A 19,492-nucleotide genomic window follows, 5' to 3' on the forward strand; every position below is an offset into this window, starting at 1 on the left:
CAACAGTCAAGTTCTCTAATTCTTTCTCCATTTCCAATAATTCTGTTTTATTTATAACTGGTTTGTTATCCACAGTTTTCCATCCTCTTCTCTTCCACGCTGGCATCCACTGCGTAATGCAGGAGATGAGAAATTTAGAATCGGTGTTGATTTTCAACTTCTTGATTTCTGCCTTTTTCGCCTGTCTCAAAGCTACTGTAACAGCTTGGATTTCTGCCATGTTGTTAGTAGGTCGTCCGTTTACTGGTTCAGATACATTTCTAAAAAATTATACCTATATTACGAGCTGATTCATTGAGTTTTAATAGACAATGGACAAGACTGAAAAATAAAATATACAAGGGATGATTGTCTTGAAACCAGACACCGATACCAGCTCGTGCATTCTTATATCCATTCGAACTGCATGCGCCATCCGTAAAAACATTCACATAGCCATCTTCATCCACGATAAAATCCGCTTTGTCATCCTATATAATCCAAATTTATGAAATATATTTTTGCAATATAATTTATTTTTTTATTTATTTATTAAAATATATGAAATTCTCAGACCATACTAATCAACTAAATCAACTATTCAACTATAAAATAAAAAATTGATGAAATTATAAATAGTGCGCTTTGATAATAAAATTAAAAAATTTATAAATAGTAGAGTTGATTAGTTTAGTTTTTGAGAAATTTTATTGATGTACTATTAATTTCAAACCTGATTAAGACACTGAGATAATCCAAGACAATTGTTTGAAATATCAGTTATTTTTCTCTTTTTGCTTGGGTGTTCATTATTATCGTCATTTGTAGATAAAGTCCTTTTTGAAATTGATGATAATGGTTTTGTCTGAACTATTGCAGACTGCTTACCACCAAGTGTAAACAACTGTTTCGGCAAGGTTTGAGATCTAAAAATATTAGCTTTGAACGATATATTGTAATAAGATTTCAGAGTTTTATTAAAGAGTTTCGCAATATTTTTTTCTTATTTATATTAAACATAAATTGTTATTAACTCTCCATCAGCAATGCAGGATCTTTTAAGACACAGTCGATTTTTTAATTGTAAAAATTTTAAGAAAATGAATAATGGAGTTCGGTATATCGCTATCATTTTATTTTTTTTTTCCAAAAAACTTGAAGTTTTTTTTAATCATAAACATTTTTATTTTTTTAAATGCTCAAATAATTTAACGTTTTGAAGTCAACATCATTATATATTTTTTAAGTACTATCCTAAAGTATTGTAACTCAAAAAGATTTTTTTTCATTCGCTCATATAAAAGTTATGCACTTTTAATCAATATCACGTTTTTTTCAAAATTATTACATTTAAATTTGCAAAAAAAAAAGTAAAATATAATTTTATTTCTATTATGGTAAAAACATGTTAAAGATTTAAAAAATATATAAGAATTTTTTCAGATTTTTACATAATTTAAATCAATAAAAAAATCTGTTATGGACCTTAACAACTCAGGATGTAAACTATAATAAAAAATTTCATACAGCCAGTGAAGGGTTAATATTTACCTTGCAGATTTCACAATTTTCAATGAAGCAAGGCTCTTAGAATTTGTTGAAGAAGAACGCTCCTTTATGAAGTTTCGAGCCTCGCTTTCTGTTGCAAATTTCTTGTATATTGATCCAGGAAATTTAAGAACCTGGGCACTGCATTCATTCCTGTTAAAAATAAAAAAACTTATTTAATTTTTTTTTAAACAGATTTTTATGTAACTCAAAATAAGCTACGAATCTGTTTAATTTATTTAGCAAATATACGAGCATTTTACTCTAATTTTTTTTTGCTGATAATTTATTGGTTGAATTGATTCTCTTACCATGTAGCGTAAATTCCAGGTTTTCGACCCTTGGCTACTGCATAGTAAGGCATTTTGCTTGAGAAATAATGCCTTGTTATAAATATGAAATTTAATTTCATCAATTTGCTCAATACATATGACCTTCTTCCTGGATAATCATATCTTTATTTAATGTCTGCACTTTTACTACTAACGTTATTAATACATCACTTGTAGAATTTCCTGATAAAAAAATTAATTTTTACTGGTAATTTCTGTTCATAGAATAAATATATTTTCTATTATTGATGTAACAAGAATCGTTAAATGTACATCTGTAAAGAATAAAAAATAATAATTAATTAAAATGCATCTTAAAATTCTGACATTTATCTTTATAAGTAATTATTTATTTTTCCATATTGAAATTTGCAGTTCTATTACAAAATTTATTATTATATTACAAATTACATTTACATAATTTTTAAATTTTTATAACTGCAACTAAGATTAGTTTATATAATTTCACAATTTAATATTGTTTTTATAAAGTATATTTTTGTTTACAATCTTCAATTTGTCTTGCTGTATACGAATTCACAACTTACAAATTACATTAGAGGTTAGAGTATAGCCACAATAGAAGGAATAAGGAATTAAGAATAAGGAATAACGATTCCAACCTATCAGGAATTGTGTATTCCGGTATATCCGATTTCTGATAGGTTGAAATCCTAATTCCTAATTTCTTTTCTTGTAGCTGCCATATCATTGGAGTATCTCGGTGGTAATGTGAACATGTTAATGGCGTTAAAGCTAAACACGTGATAATATCGCAAAACGTGTTCTGAATACAAGCTTCTTTCCAGAAACAGCGCTTAATTTCCGAAAAAAAAAATAAATTTTTCAGGATTTTATTTATATACTCTATCCGAAAACTAGTGTTCTCCAATGAGCGTTCGAATTCAACGCTCGCAGCAGTTGCAGCGAGACACTGCCAAGTTTATGGACGCGTTCGTCAAAGTGGCTAGTCTGCTTACAAATGAATATGATTGGTTGTTACTTATAGATCCAACTAATCACATTCAATCGCTCGGCGAGCAGTTTAGCAGCTTTATCCGGTTGAATGCGCCCTATATAAATCGCACGCCCGCGTTTTTGTTAATTATTGCGAACTTGCGATTTGCGATATCTTCAGTTTAAAACTACAGCCGCCTGTTGTATGTCGTATTACATTGCACGGTGGAGGACTACAACTATTATGCCGACTTCGGGGTTCGCATAATTTTTCTTTCAAAACCGAATAATTTATAATTCCTTCGGTAAAGAAAAATCGATTAGAACTCATTAATTTAACTCAAGAAAAACGACTTGGAAATATCGTTGGAATTTGCCAACAAGGTATTCAATAATTCTTACGTATTACTCAATTATATTAATATTTGTACGCGATATTAAATACGTGAAAAATATATTTCAAGATTGCTTTGAAAACTCGTCAACGATTTTGAAATATCTTATATATGTTATAAAAATATATTATAATATTAATATCTTACGAATAAAATAACGAGTTACATTTTTCTGATTTTTTTTCAACAAGTATAATGGTAACAAGTTCCAAGAAAAGAGGTCCGCTGATTAGAATCGACAGAGACCTTCCACTGATGATGGAGGTCTCTCTAATTTGTTTTTGCTATATTATAATTGCCAGGAAAAAATGTGTATGTAATTTTATTGTAACGTATATTTTAGTGTATAATGTATTGTATTTAAAAAAAAAAGAAAAATGTAGCAGTTTGACATTATAATTATTTGTCATTTGATATATATATATATATATATCAAAATGATGTCTTTAATGCTATTTTGATGTAAACATAACGTCAACTTGCTGAAAGATAAAAAAGAAAGAAAACTGTCGATTGTAATCAATGAGAATGGTAGAAGGCCTCTCAGAAATTCATAGAAAAAAACGTGGATATAGCATTTGCCGAAAATATCCAAAGCTATATAATTCTTTGTGCACACAGAGGTGTCAATAGTTTCATTTAAAAACACAGGCATCTATTCTCGACCGTATAGGTTTCTCTTTGTACTATTACCTTAAAAAGGCCATTCCGACGTTTTTCGAAATTAAACTGGTTGAAATTAAATTAGCAACATTTTTTTAGAACACAAAGTATTTTTCAAAACTGCGGATTACTTAATTCCACTATAGAAATAAGACATTTTATTTTATATACATTTATTAACACGAAGCTGCATGGTCATACAATGCTATACACCGTTATGAAAAATACAACAATAACGTAACATTTATATAGTATAACTTCTTTAAAAGAATTATATTCAACAAGACGCATATGTTTTAAGCTAAAGAGAAAATTTATAAATGATATCAACGATAAATATACATATAAATCTTACTATAAGTGAACACAAATATTAAAAATGGAAAGTATAATAAATAATGCCGTAAGTATGCCGTTATAATGTCACATAGTCGTCATATTACGTACAAGGTAAAAGAATATTCGCGTATTGTATCCATTCACGCAACAAACTCATCGCGTACGGTTTTCCAAATGTACGTGAAAAATCGTCAAACATCCAACATGAGAAAATGCAATATAAATAAATGCATAGTTGATCGATGAAACGTATCCCTCGTAAAATCACAATTTTTATCGTGGCAGACTGATGCAGAACCCGGCTGAAATACGGGTCAAAGCAGTCCCAAAACGGACGTCTCACTGTTTGAGGAAAATGAGTATATAACGAGTTCGCAGATTAATATCGCGATTCGAAACATATTATTTGTTTTTCGCAAAAAATAATCTTATTCTTCCGCTTTCGAGGAAGCGTTACATACATTACATCGAAGAGAGCGAAGTCTTTCTGGAAGATGCGTGGCGCTTTTAATAAATGTTACCGAGAATATTTCCTAACATTATGCTAAATAATGAATGCTAAATTGCCTCATAGGCCACATCAACGCCAATTCTCGTGACCGAGCCGTTCAAAAATTCTTCAAGCTCGTCTCGCTCCCGATTCTCGTCCTTGGATCGATGCGATGAGCGCTTTTTCTTTTTTTCGGTTTTCTCAGTTTTCTCCCTATCCTTATCTTTGTCTTTTGACTTCTTCTTTTTCCTTTTCTCCTTTTCATCTCCCTAAAATCGATTAAAAAAATAAATAATAAATTCATAATTCAAAATCAATTGAAGAATTGAAAAAAAAAACACTCTCTAAGTCAACTAAGAATCTTCTTCCATAAATCATTGTTGAAGACAATTACCTTCTCTTTATGTTTCTTTTTTTCTTTCATCACTGGACTACTAGCATTGGAGCTTACGTGGCGCACACTAGTATCATCGAGCAGCTCCAGATGAACATTAGAACTTGTCATGCTAACATCCAGACTTTTATCGCTCAATTCCAGTCTATCCTTTCTTGTACTAGTACTACTCACATCTTCACCTCCTTCAGGACTTTGTCGCCATTTGGAATCCCGTCGCAACCAGCTATCAAAAGCATCCGAGTTTATGTCTGGTTGTTCGTTTGACTCATATTCATTGGAGATCTGCAGCTCTTGTTCTATAGAAGAAACGGAGTTGCTTTTTGTGACTTGTTTTGGCTGCTCGATATTTATTTCTGGACCTGATAACGGTTCTAATTTGTGTTTCTGTTTGGACAGCGGATTCTCTGCTAATTTTGGCGGTATAGGAGAAGCTACTTCTTCGATGGACGACAAGTCATCCTCATAACCGGCTACCAGAGGATTACCAGTCTCCATGTCACTGTAAAAAATTATATTATGATAATACAATTTTTTAAATATATTAATACTGATTATAATTGCAATTGTAAAATGGAAAATACAATTCTTAGTAATAGTATGTATTGATCATATTTATAATATGCAGAATTACATGAAAAATATAAAGAATTACATTACTGAAACTGAGATAAAAATAACTATTAATATGCACAAAGATAAAAAAGATAAATACAAGAGAACTAAAGATTTTATTTTAAGAAAGCAATGATAATTTATGCAAGTTTCTTTTAATATTAATAGAAATGCTTGATAATAATTTAAGATCCCTAACTAAAATAAAATTGAACACAAAAAGTAATTTTGTAAACTAAAATTTAAATTATATACATTATTTTCTAATTTGTGTTCTATTTATATTTTCTAGAAATAGTAGAGCTTTTTAAAAAACTTTTTACTTACCTCTCAGATTCTGCTTCTTCCTGAGCTGGTGCAGGGTCCGGCTCCGGAGTAAGGGAATTAGGGCTCAAACTGCAGCCTTCCAAAAACGATTTGTCCAGCATTCCATCCGGCACAAAGTCTTCAACACTAGTCAATGGTGCGTTCAAATTAACATTTTTAATATTTGGCAGTTTCCCATCTGTCTCATCTTCCTTCTTATGACCAAAGATCTTAGACATAAGTGATGATGACCGATTGAGTGAATCTCTTCTCTCGCCATTGTTATTAGCAGATTCAGCCGGTTTAACTGTTTCTATTTTAACAGTGGAATTTTGTGAAATAGATGATGTAATTTGTGATGTTTTCGTGGAATTAACTACATTATCCAATGTGCTCGCCGTAGAGTTCTCCTTCCTCGGTTTCATGTCTAAATTTTTCACTGGTATTGGAGTTCCACCTCCGATAGGACCAGGCATCGAAGCCGACCTTTTGACTTCTCCGATGGCATTTGTATTGGAAGATGTAAGGTGATAATTACTCATAGACGTCGGAACAATGTTTGCGACTAGATTGCTAGCGGACACTGAGTCGGCAAGTGCTCTTCTACGATTCACGAGATTGTCTAGGAATTTGTTGTAATCAGCGTCGTCACTATCCTGGAAGAGATCCAGTTCTTGGATGGTCAAACGCGTCTCTTCTTCATTGGTCTCGAGTTGCTTCAACAGTGTCTCGCGTTGCAGTTGCAGAAATGGTAAATTAAAAAATTTGTGTAATAATTTTAGGCCGAAACCATTTCGCATTGATGACTCTGCGTATCTCACCTGCAATAATTCATTTAACTTTAGAATTAAGTGAAGTTTTTTAGTTAGGTGTTGAGTTATGAATATTGTTCGATATAAATTACACAAGTCAATGAATTTTTTTCAAAATGATTAGTAAAATTTATATTAATAAAGTAATAAAATAAATAAAATGTGAATTTTCTTTCAAAAACTTCAATTTTTTACATTATATCTGCAGAAAACCTCAACATTCTTTCAAATAAAACTTTTATTAAAGTATGATGGTTTCATGTTTTAATAATATTTGTTAAAATATTAAGAAAAACAAGATATAGAATTAATTTCTTAATTTTAGAAATTAAAAAATGGTAATAACTTCAATTCTTACTGGACATGATGACTGAACTGTTTTAAATTTACTTTTTTTAATTTACTACTGGAGAAATATTCATTGATAACGAGACACACGATGATTATAATATTAACAATCATTTCAATTACTTGTGCTATTCTCTCGTGCAGTGAATCTATGAAGTATGTCACATGATCCGCGGTAACGGTTCTGTGATGCGACATGTCACAGTGGTTACCGAGGACAATGACAGGTATGTGGCTAGGTATTTTCGGCAGTTCACGTTGGATATAATCAAATGTCCAATTCTTCGTGATATCCATTACAATGATAACACCATTAGTACCCTTATAAACGTCGAGAAACTCGGCATCTAGGGCAGGTTCCTCAATAATGTTTTCTGCATTAGCCGGAGTATTGTCCATTTTTAGACCCTCTAATTTCCGTCGGCGTCTACCACGATCTACGACATCCCATACCTCCACTTTGACCACGTCGTCGGTAGCTTTGTAATTCCACTGTATACTCGCCACCTGTATCTCTTCCGTGGGTATATACTCTTCGATAAACTTTTGCCCCTGCAGTCTATGGAATAAACATGTCTTTCCTACATTCCTATCTCCTTTTATTATTATTTTCACTAAAAATAATGTATAAAAATTGTATTATAACTGGTGTTCTACTTCATCATCTACACATAAAGCATATACATTTGCAAATACTTACTATTATATTGCACGCCTTTAGCAAACTTCCTCTGAAGATTTGTTGGCATGGATTGATGGGCTGGTCTAGGAGACGCATTGCCGATCCCATCGGATTTACCGGCTAATCTTTTAATGGCAGAAAACATCATGCGATTCCTCAAAGAAGCATCAGTTTAAGAAATAACTTTGATGCTTAAAAAGGAAAGTTAACTGCAAATACCTGTAGAAAATATATTAAAATAAAGCAAAAAGTGTGCGTAAGCAAAAATAACATAAAAATACTTACAAAATATTTATAAAATAATAACATAAATATATCGTTTCTTGAAAAAAACACAAAAGCTGTATAATTCTCATCGTTGATACGATTATTGGAGGACACTTTGTAGTTTACGACGCAAGCTAAAAACATATTACTAGTGATAACGGTGGTAAATAATTTAATTGCTCTATGTGATGATTATTATATAGCAATGTCAAGTACTGTCCACATCGTTACCGAGAGATGTACCGTATTCTAATAGAACAGATGGGAGTACAAGCATCGGAACACTTAAAGCCCACGCATCCTCGCAAACAAGATTGAATGAGATCTGATTTTCTAACCCAAATTGAATTTTTTTTCACGATCCGGTCGTCGGGAGAGTTCGATGATTCGCACGGCGTACGAACGATCAGGATCACCCCGAGAATTCATAAAACATTCGTGTGAAATTGCACTTACCACTCGATCTTTAGCACGATCCAAACTTCATGGAACGAAGCCGGATCTCTCGCCGCTGAACGCACTGTGAGACAGCTGTCATATGTAACAGCCAGTAGCAGTTCATGCAGCTGTTTCTTTCTCTCTCGATGTCCCAAAGTTGGCAGCACCGACTGCTCCGCACTCTCGACATACCATTCATAAAAAATATCGATTACTAATCAACTCCTTACGTGATAATAAAACAGATTTTATCTCCAACCTGTGTCCTCTCATTTTGAATAGTCCTTGTCTTTAGATTGCTAAAAACTGTATCTTACATTTATTTTATTTCAACCTTCCCCCTTGCCTCCCAAAACGTAAAGATTTCATTTCATTAGCTTGACGAGTTCGATTTATGTATCGATTGTTCCATCTTCGAGAATATATTCCGTTTTGGTATTTTTATTTTATAAATTATTCTAATTTTCTAATCAAATCATGGATATTACAAACGATAGAATGATACAAAGAAATACAAAATAATTGTTATCTTAATAAATGTATTAATACTATTAATATGCTAAAATTCTTGTGTTCGGAAAAAAATTATACAATAATTAGGATATACTAAAAATTAAAAAACACGTCGTGTTTAAACAATACTTTATTACTATAAAAATTACAAAAATTTAAGATCGTTACGCGCTATTCGACTCCATATCAGCTTGATAGAGCAAAGGTCTCAATTCTTCTTCTATTATAGAGTGTTTATCACCATGCGTTATCGTTAGCACCGTGTTCGCTTTAGTTAATGCTTGGAGCGCTTCTTTTGGTTTTTCCAAGTGCAACTGTATCTTTCCTACCGTGAGATACAGCAGTCCTGTCAAAGGGTGTATTTCCCCGTAATACAATCTAAAAAGCGAGCAATGACATCCTCAACTAGAATTATTCATTTAAAATAAAAAAATAATAAAAAAGTGTATTATGAATTATCTTACAACATTATCTGTACAGATTAACGATCACTCACAAGTATCCTGACACAAGTTCCTTGCCATAAAACTCCGCATCTTCCCAGCACTTCAGGTTCATAGCCGCAATATGAGCCATTTCTAGAGTACGGACATGTTGTATATTAAATTTATGCATTACACCCTTCTGCTTCTTCAAACATATCTTACTAACATCAAGATCTGTTGTCATTAATAAGGAAAAATATTAAGGAAAAATTGTATCGTTGTATAGAATAAATGCATTGTTCAAAAATTCTATATATCTTATTAAATAAAAAAAATATAAGTTTCTTCATGTAAATATCAAAAGGATACAAGCCATAGTTTTCATTTTTTCCAAGTGGTGAACAGTAAAATCGACGACTTCCCGAAATGTCTCTTTAAATTCTACAGATATTTCCGTGTTACACTTCTCGCATTCGTCAGCTTCAATCGAACACGGCGAGTCGCATAATAAGTTTGGACATGCAGCCGCTTCGGCCATTGGTTCCTCTTTCTTACACCTTTCGCAATCACACCAAAAGTAGTACGAACTGTGCAATTCCTCACGTCTATCTTTATTAGAATTGAGTAAATCCACGTAGGATATTCTTATCTGTGCAAAATAAAATTACACAAATACCGAAATGTAAAATATATCTAAGTATTGTTTTTAATGATTGAGAATTATCAATAGAATCAATCGCATCAAACTTTTGAGAGCTATAGAATAAGAAAATTAAATGTTTTTCAACTATTAGAGTTTACATCTTTATCAATACTTGCCTGCGACCAATTCAAAGAAGGAAGGTCTGTTAATGTTCTAACAATAATGGTAGTTCCTTCAAAAACAACAACCACATTAGGTTTACAACTATGATCTATCACAGATGCTCCCAGATAAATACCAACTCCGATAGTATTCATATTGATATCCAATATGTTAAAAGAGTTAGTACATATCCTGCCATAAATACCCATCAACTCTGCGATATTAGGCATAAATGTCTCATCGAGAAACTGGGATAAAACTCCACATAACATGGTGAAATGTTCCATTCGCTTAACATCCACTTTTATGTCTGAATAATCTACAATTCAGAGATATAAATTGATTATATATATTTATAGATTTTTTCTTAAAATATCTTCTTTTTAAAAAAGAGAGAAAAATATTTACGAGACATTAGGTCCTTGAATCTTCTGAAGTTTTTCTCAGTGTAATAGCCCACTTCCTCGGCTCCACCTTGATTGAGTTTGAGAATGATACGTGCCATAAGTCGAGCCGCATCTGGCAACACTTTCGGTGACACCTTTTTCAAACGTGTACATTCTGCCTTATGTATCGGCCACGATTCTTTCTGACAATTGCGGTCACAATAATACACATACTGACAACTCGAGCACTTTAACAATTTCCCACTGCAATAATAAATTATATGATAGCAAAGTATTTAAAGCAATATATAATGTGTATCAAATGCATTCCCTGGTGAAAAAAAATTTTCATATTTTTAAGAATGTTGCATCTTATGAAAAATATCTTAAACTTGTTCAAATTTTATAAATTTTCTTTAGAAATTATGAAATGAGAAACTTTAGTAATCTTAAAATATTTCAAAATTCACACATTTATATGAAGAAGTCAAGAAAAGACAGTCTTTCTTGGTTCTAATTACTTCTGAAGTGTGTTTCAATTTATATAAAAATCTAAGAAATTTGTTAAACGGTGTAAAGTTATATAGATGTTCTAAAGAGAGAAATCTGAAATTTACTTATAAATTCTGAAAAATTATTTGAAGAATTTAAAAACAAAATTTTCACCAAGGGATATACAAAACCAATTTTCAACCCAAAATACTCAAATTAAAATAATGTAACAGAAAACTATCAGATATAATATTGTAATTTTATATGCTGTTTTAAATATTTAGTATATGGTTTATTTATACCTCTTCAAACAGTTGTCACATCGAGTAGTCCTATGTTTCGAGTTAAGAGTAAAAACAAATGGTCTACCAGTAAAGATTGTCGTTCCCTTTTTTATTATGTCGGAATTCATTTCGAAAATTACATTTATGAAATATTTGGTCTTTCTATTCTGAATATGTGAAGATTTTAAAGCGTGATCTAACCTAACCTACTTGTTTTTGTTCGACGAATAAATACCGGTATTGTTCATAACCTTAAACTTCTAACTTTTATATTTTCCAATATATTTGTGGCGTCTTATATAATTCGAACGAATTTAAATTACAACAGGATTATTTTTATGTTTAGATAATATAAAAATAGAAATGCATACTTCTAGAAATTTATTTCTACAAATTTGTAATATAACAGCTGTTTTTGATTAGGCAATTTATACACACACATACATACATACATACATATATATATATGTCGTGTGTGTGTGTATATATGAATTACTGGAAATAGCTGTTAAATTAAAAATTTGTAGAAATAAATTTCTAAAAGTGCATTTATTTTACATTAAAAAAAATATATACATAAATTTTATTTCTCATGTCATCTCTTAAGTAATATATTTATGATGAATAATTTTATCTTTTATGATAAAATATTCATTTAATAAATTGATTTAAATATGTTTCAAATATAAGAAATTACAACCAAAGGATTTTATGTTCAAATATTCATCATTTTAAACATTAATTCAAATATTTCGAATGAATATTTAGAAGTCAGGCATATTTAAATATTGTTACAAGCAATCATGAAGAGTAAAATTATTCCAAAAATATGAAATATTATGAGTAGATCTGATAACTTTTTTCTCTCGTTTCCGAAAATTTTAATGCACATTGTATATTCTTATATTCTTATTTTGGGAAAAAAATTTTAAGTTCGTTTAAATTCCCTATATATTTTATAAATTAGTTTTGACATAAATCAAAATTATATTTTCAAATATTGCGTAATAAAATTATATTTTCGGATATTGCAAACATAGAAAATTGACAAGTATAAAAAGTGTATATAATGAAAAATGAGTCTAAATTCTTAATACTATTGATATAACTATTGATATAATTCTCATTAAAAATTATGGGCTGATAAAAAGCATTTACTGTTTTGAGCTTTTATCTTATATTTAATGCTGAACTTTTGCAACATCAGTGAGGTTTGTAAATAGATTAATATAAAATATGTGCGCATATGTGTGTAAAATTCAGATTGAAATAATTTGCCATTTAATATACATTATATATAATTCTGTATAAAAATTACAGAAGTGTTCACAATATGTAATAAAGGGACAATCATCTTTCTTTAACATTCCGATAACAATATTCAATAAATTACGAGATGTGCCAATTGTTGTCAGTAAAAAACTATTAAATTTTTATATATATGTATAAAATATTATACAAATATAATAATTTTGTTACGAATTGATCCCGATAAATTAGCAACGCCATAAAGATAATAAAGTTCAACAATCAATTATAACAATAAAACGTAAATAAGGCTGGGATTGAAGGAACAATAGGACAAGACGATTCTATCAAGATTATCTTTTTATGTAGATATATATATATATGTATATATATATATCTGATAAAACATTTTTTTACCTTCGTAGGCAATGGTCGCATCTTTCGTCGCGTACCACCGATCTTACAACATAGGCAAATGGTTTCCCGTATAAAATAGTGGTACCTTTATTCACAGGTACTTGCTTACATCCTTGATTCTTGATTCTCATCTTTTCAGACTTCTTCGAGCTTTACTCTTTCGCCGGTTAGCCTCGAGAAGATGTCGAAAAGGCGTTGCACTTCCCCTAGTAACTTTGTAGGATTGCGTCCGCCTTCCTCCTCTTTCTTCTCTCTCTTTCTCGTTTTGCTGATGTAAAGAGAGGTTCGTACGCACGCTATTTTAAGATCGGTTTATTTTCGCATGACATATTATTGGAGCTAACTATAATAACCCTTAACCTGCTGATTTCTCTTTAACAACCCGCTCTTTCTCTTATATTTCATAATTAAGACAAATCTGGAACACTTATTTACAGTCAATTAAGTTAAAAAAAGGTTACAGTAAAACTAGGATCGACGGATCTTCTTCCTGGAAATTCTTAAATCTTAGATACAGAATGTGGAAGCATATATCCGATATTAAAATACAAGTTTTGAAATAATCGGTTTAGCTCGCGATTAAAGTTAGATAAATCAAAAATATATGGAAAAAATACATTATCCACATTAGACGCAGCGTCGTATATACAATGTCAATCGTCTTAAATATTTTCACGCGTGTGTATGTGTGTGTGCGTGTGTGTGTGTTATATGTGTATGTATGTGTACATTGCCGCTCATAGAAGTTCAGATCGCCACATAAATTTCATTGAATCATCATGTAAAAATTAGAAGACTATAAAACAACAATTGTTAGTTACACTTTTATATATATATTTCAGGACACTTGTACACATATACCAAACAAAAGCTTTATAAATTATTTTTAATTTTATATGTCAAAAACAAATCTTCGAAATTTATCGATTATTGTATTAATGATCTACGAAATAAAAACAATACATATAAAATTAAAAATAATTTATAAAGCTTTTGCAATTAGTTAATACATGTACAAATACCCTAAAACATATAAAAGAATAACACAATTGTTATTTCATCTCTTTATTTTTTTACATGATCATTCGATAAAATTTATGCGAGTATTTAAACTTTTATGAGCTGCAATTTAAGTATGTACGTTTTTTCTTGTTATTTCTTTCATGCTAACTTTATATTCTAAAATATTGTGGAATAGTTTTACTGATCTCGAAATCTTTCAAATGTTTTGCCGCAATGTTAAAATATAAAATTTGATTAGTCAACATAAAATATGATCGCTTCTAGACCGATGATATCCATGCAATGAGTTCTTTGTTATTCGACTCGTTTATGATTTTTTTTTTGAGCGCATATAAGGATAAAACGGGAGACACGATAATTCACTTTAACTTTCATGACAACCCAATGACGCATGCATCTTCTATATCCATTTAGGTGGAATTATTTCTACCATTCTTTCTTATGTTCATCCATCGATACACCGCCTGGACCTAAAGAGACTATCATCAAAAGGCCACCGATGACTGATAATGTCTGTAATAAAATAAAATAAGAAATGAATATCAGAATATTTATATAGAGGATCATATTAAATTTTATTGAAATTATATATTAAACTAAGCAATAGGTATAATGAATCACACAAAAATTATAATAATTTCAAAATTAAACAACAATTAAAATCTTTAGATTAAAAATAATTAAAATTAGCTCTTCTTTTTTTATAATTTTTGAATTTAGCAATTTTCTTCTGATATAAAAAAATGATTCTTTTTTAACTTATTTAGAATTTAACTTATAGTTTTTTTTTTACTTTACACATTATAAAGTTACTTTGCAGAAATAAAACATTAAGAAACTAATCTCTTCATTGTAATAAATTTTAACATGATAAAAATACTCAATATTTATGTAATTAGTAAACTCAGAGAGAACTTACCTGGAAGAAGTCGTATTTAAGGAAATCCCTGAGAGGTTTGTAATCGGGAATGGACCACCACGCATTGTGGTAAAAATTTAACGCGGTTAGTAGAGCAACAAGTAGTAATGCGCTCAGCTTAGTCTTATAGCCGATTGTTACCAGCACCATCAGGATGCTACCAACAATATCTTGGAGGATCTGCAGAAATGATATTTCGAAACGAATCAGCGTAATGAACATGAACGCCAACAGTATTCGACCGGCTAATTGCAGTAAATTCTTAGGTTTGTTGTCGCCGAGACTAGGGACGCCGGCAAACAGCGATCTGCCTTCAACACGGGATTCGGCCAATACTAGTAAGAGCGCTCCTATTAGCGCCAAATTCCTGAACAAGAATTGCATGTCCCATAGGATGCTATAAGCGATAGTTTGTAGGATAACGATGAAGAATAGAACTCCGCAGGCTATGCTGACTCGCAATCTGCCAATCACCATGACACATCCACCGAGTTGTCCAACAAGATTTACAAAGACAAAGACGGTAGCCAGGAATTTTCCGCAGCCCCAGGAAGCATCCATATATTCTCGCTGTTCGCTCCATTGGAACCACATTCGTAAACCATCTTCTAGGAATGTAGCAATGAGACATAATCGTGCCAACGTTGGAAGCACGTGCTTGCCATTGCGGATTACCTGTTGCAATAAATAAATACCTTAATGTCTATTTTAATTATATCTATTAATTTTATTTAATTAAATAAAAAAATTATGACTTATTCGTTTATTAGATAAGATTTTGGAAGCTTATAGCATAGTAATTTTTAAAAGTTATATTTATATGAACTACAGATTTTCTTCACAGTTCGTAAAAATATAATTTTTAAGAACTTTAAAAAAATTATCTTTTAAAGTTTGCCCACATAGCGTACTTTATCTAGAGGATATAAACGTCTATAGGACATAGAGGACATATTTAGAACAATCTTTAGATATCTGTGCTGTATGAATGTTTTGTTTTAACAAGTTTTATCTGATTGTTTGATACATTTTATCTTTCTTATACATATTTGAAACTTGCTGATCAGAAAATAATGCCGCATTATTGTGCACAAGTATGAAAAGTAGGTCTGTGAAAGTATAGGCAATAAGATCCACATGTTCACTAAAGTCACATATAAACATCACTTAAGTAAAACATAACAATATTAAATAAACAATATTAAATGAAAATCAATCGATGAAATTAAACACATAAGTGAAAACGTAATATTTTCATTTACAGACTTATAATATTTTCATAAGTAAGAACTTACTCAATTATTTATTCACATTCATATAAGGCAAATTTAAAAATAGCAGATGATAAGTGCGGACGTATCAGTAAAAAATCAAAGTCATCCTTGTACACATATGCAGCAATAAAAAATATTGAATCCATTTGAAGAAATCTGTTTGTCAAATGACTGTATCTACAGGGTGACCGTTGAGAAAGCGACGTAAAAAAATCATCACAGCTTGATCGTCGGCGACTTGCGTATGTCGAGGAAAATTCACCTGTGGAATTCATAACCTCGACCGTACAATCATTTTAATTGCGGCCAGTAGAAACGCGACAAGGAGCGAGACGCGTATGCGAAAATATGGAAAAATACGCGCGCCAAAGAATGATGACGTTGATAGGAGCGGGTCGCCCGCACCGTGCGGCTCGCTCTCCCACAGGACCCGATTTCCCTTTCGTTCGTTCTTTCACGCGCAGGGCCCCACAGGTTTCGGGATCCGCGAGTCATCTGACAACCAAGCGGTTAAGGAACGCAACCGTGCCGCAAGATTCACCTGGTCGGCAATCTCCTCCGCCCTCGAGAGCACCTCCTGCGAGATCACCATCGTGGTGCACTGTCTTTCAAAAACCGAAAAAATCTACCCATGCACACACACCGACGTATACACGTGCGCGCACGCAAGTGGCACGGCACGATTGCGCGCAAAGCGGAGCGGCGCGAGGCGCGCGGAGCAATGGTGAGGCGAATCGAGGCGAATGGTGGGGGCGCCAGACACCACCCGATCGCGCCGAGCACCCCTCCGACCGCCGACCGTGTCCGTGTGATGTGGAGATCGGCTGGTTGGCCGGCTGCGCGCGCATCGTTTCCGGCGTACGTGGTCGTCGCACGAGAGTCGGCGCTGTTCGTCGTCGAAATGTCGAATTCGATTCGCGCCTCTTCCGTCTTCGCGCCTCGCGAGCCTCGCAGCCGAGAATTTGAACGCGCGAATCGGGATCTTAAACCCTGACTTCTTTCCTTGGAAGCTAAACGAGAAGTTTTTGAATTATTTATGTAAGTCATTTTGAGTTGTAAGACCATGGAGATTACCCTGTATACGTATATCTATTCCAGTATTGCTTGTATCTCGGTGAATTTTTTTTTGAATTATTTGAAACTGCATATGTACATATGTGTGCTTGTTTCGAATGTCTCGTAGTGTGTCTTGCAATTGTCTGGTTAAATTACTCGTGTAACACGATCGAATCCGGTATTGCTTGGCGAATGCAAAAATTCTAGAATCGCGAATTTTTTTAGAGGTACCTCCTTAAGATTAAATTCGATATTTTATGTCTAATAGTTTACATCTATTTCATTTCATGTACAAGAAGATGATGCAGTAAGAATACGACGAAAGATAATCGGAAAATCGACGCAACATGAAAGAGAACGGAAATTCATATTGTCGGGAAGGATCGCCAATGTTAGCCGCCATCATGTTTGTTTTCCGTCGATAACTTACCGCATATCTGCTGTCGGTAAGTGCATTATCTATTGATTATTTTATCCATAGTTTTGCATAATCGCCGCTGCACTAGATGGCAGCACTAAGCATTATAATATAAGGTCAATTTTTGCGATATTCTTCGATAGTACATACATACATCAAAATTAGAACGATATACCATCAAATCTTTCGACTGTGCGACAAATGGAAAGCGTGTATAAAATTTTTATGTATTTTGAAAAAAATTAATATATATATAATCGCGTGTATTTACTGTGTACTTGAACATATTTTTTTTAATGTTGATAAATTATAATGTCGCGCTTGTCTTTATTTTCTTTTTTAAATTATCTATTAATGCATTAATAAAATAATATATAGCGACTTTTTAAAATTAATTCTGAAAGTCATTTTTTTACAAAATTTGGAGCAAACATTCAGAGCTTGTATTATGGAACTTATGATAATGGATTCTAATCGAAATTATTTCATTTTTTCTAGAAAACTCAAGAGAAATCTATGAAATAATTGAATAATTCCGGTCGGAATCCGAATAATGAATTCCATGACATGTACTGTGTTATATGTCAAATAAGTATTATTTCTTTATTCACAAATCATTTTTTCCATTGAGAAACAGTATGCATATAAGATAATTATGCAAAAATTAAGGAATCAATGATTGCTTCGTAAATTGTTATATCGAGATAACCAATTATCAAAATTAGATTTTAATTTGTATTTGCTGGAGAAGGCAACATTTCTAGTTGTCAAATTTCACCATTCGTAAAATTTGTTCGGAGATCAAGGGTTAGATTTCATCTTAAACTCGGTCCCTTTAACGGTCCCATGAAGATTTTCTTCGCGAATCGCGTTTCATGCTCGACGAAATTTTCACGTTTCTCGAATGCACGAAGTCGACAATTGCGACCGTCGTCATTTTGTCTTGCGAGCGACGAAGCTCGAGTTTTCGCTCGAGATGCCGCTTCGCGATACCCACTATCTGCTACCACGAATACGAATACGAATACCACGTGTGTACGCCGCGTATATCAAGTTGTAATAGAGACGAGTAGGTTTACTATCGTCGCCGCGCTGCCGGTAGGCGCCGAGTTACTTGACTCCCTATCCTATTTAGGACCGGGCAAGAAAGGGAGCTGACGAGCATCTCTGCTCGTTGATCTCGCTCGCATCTATGCGTTCTATCTAAGTGGCACACAGGTAGTTTTCAACTAACGCGGAAACTCGGCTAACTTCCGCGTATATACGCGCTTGTAACTCACAAAAGCATGTTCGTCGAATAAGTTTTACAAGACTTCGATGAAAACTTTAATCAGAAAAAGAAAAATCTCCAACCAAGCACAAATCTTTTGCAAAAACTTACTTTTTCTGTCAAATCACTACAGAAACATCTTTTTATTTTATTATCAATATATAAACTACTTAAAACTTTACGCATAGTTAGAGGTCTCTATTACAATTTTAATTCTTTCCGTTGCATTAATTTCATTAATACAGAAATTCATTACAATTGCTATAAATTATTCTATTTAATTTGAAAATTATTAATGTCCAATTTAATTCTATATAAGATAATCATTAATTTTACTTCACATAATTATATTAATTTTGTATAGATATATAAAGATAAAATTTATTATTATAAAATT

At 32.1% G+C, this 19,492-nt stretch overlaps 4 protein-coding genes across 5 annotated transcripts in view; all 4 read right to left on the minus strand.

The window, feature by feature from the left end:
• The window catches only part of LOC108748719 (ribonuclease H1-like), a 2,580-nt gene extending 292 nt beyond the window's left edge, over positions 1-2,288 (minus strand). Inside the window, exons 1-6 of the mRNA XM_018487010.1 lie at positions 2,277-2,288; positions 1,839-2,134; positions 1,531-1,680; positions 713-905; positions 340-470; positions 5-260 (exon numbers count right to left, since the gene is read on the minus strand). Of these exons, the coding sequence (XP_018342512.1) occupies positions 5-260; positions 340-470; positions 713-905; positions 1,531-1,680; positions 1,839-1,939 (831 nt within the window). The 5' untranslated portion in view covers positions 1,940-2,134; positions 2,277-2,288. The remainder of the gene's footprint in view (positions 1-4; positions 261-339; positions 471-712; positions 906-1,530; positions 1,681-1,838; positions 2,135-2,276) is intronic.
• Positions 2,289-4,263: 1,975 nt separating this feature from the next.
• LOC108748717 (rab-like protein 6) lies at positions 4,264-8,670 on the minus strand. Its single transcript, XM_018487008.1, has 6 exons — positions 8,584-8,670; positions 7,879-8,079; positions 7,302-7,792; positions 6,040-6,839; positions 5,098-5,599; positions 4,264-4,972 (listed from the first exon to the last, which is right to left on the minus strand). Exons 2-6 carry the CDS (start codon positions 8,006-8,008, stop codon positions 4,772-4,774), a joined length of 2,124 nt encoding a protein of 707 aa, XP_018342510.1. The 5' UTR covers positions 8,009-8,079; positions 8,584-8,670; the 3' UTR covers positions 4,264-4,771.
• A 526-nt stretch (positions 8,671-9,196) lies between these two features.
• Positions 9,197-13,284, minus strand: LOC108748776 (histone-lysine N-methyltransferase SMYD3). Of its 2 annotated transcripts, none has more exons than XM_018487128.1 (6): positions 13,136-13,284; positions 10,717-10,958; positions 10,323-10,627; positions 9,873-10,152; positions 9,575-9,737; positions 9,197-9,456 (listed from the first exon to the last, which is right to left on the minus strand). In XM_018487128.1, exons 1-6 carry the CDS (start codon positions 13,264-13,266, stop codon positions 9,243-9,245), a joined length of 1,335 nt encoding a protein of 444 aa, XP_018342630.1. In that variant the 5' UTR covers positions 13,267-13,284; the 3' UTR covers positions 9,197-9,242. The 2 variants fall into 2 exon arrangements, with proteins under 2 accessions (XP_018342630.1, XP_018342633.1); XM_018487131.1 differs by lacking the exon at positions 13,136-13,284 and adding an exon at positions 11,489-11,841.
• A 956-nt stretch (positions 13,285-14,240) lies between these two features.
• Positions 14,241-17,061, minus strand: LOC108748777 (surfeit locus protein 4 homolog). The gene is made up of 3 exons (XM_018487132.1): positions 16,893-17,061; positions 15,078-15,752; positions 14,241-14,671 (listed from the first exon to the last, which is right to left on the minus strand). The coding sequence occupies exons 1-3, from the start codon at positions 16,941-16,943 to the stop codon at positions 14,585-14,587; spliced, it is 813 nt and encodes a 270-aa protein (XP_018342634.1). The 5' UTR covers positions 16,944-17,061; the 3' UTR covers positions 14,241-14,584.
• Between the last annotated feature and the right edge of the window lie 2,431 nt (positions 17,062-19,492).

Source organism: Trachymyrmex septentrionalis, unplaced genomic scaffold (assembly GCF_001594115.1).
Source record: "Trachymyrmex septentrionalis isolate Tsep2-gDNA-1 unplaced genomic scaffold, Tsep1.0 scaffold24, whole genome shotgun sequence".
Lineage (NCBI taxonomy): Eukaryota > Metazoa > Arthropoda > Insecta > Hymenoptera > Formicidae > Trachymyrmex > Trachymyrmex septentrionalis.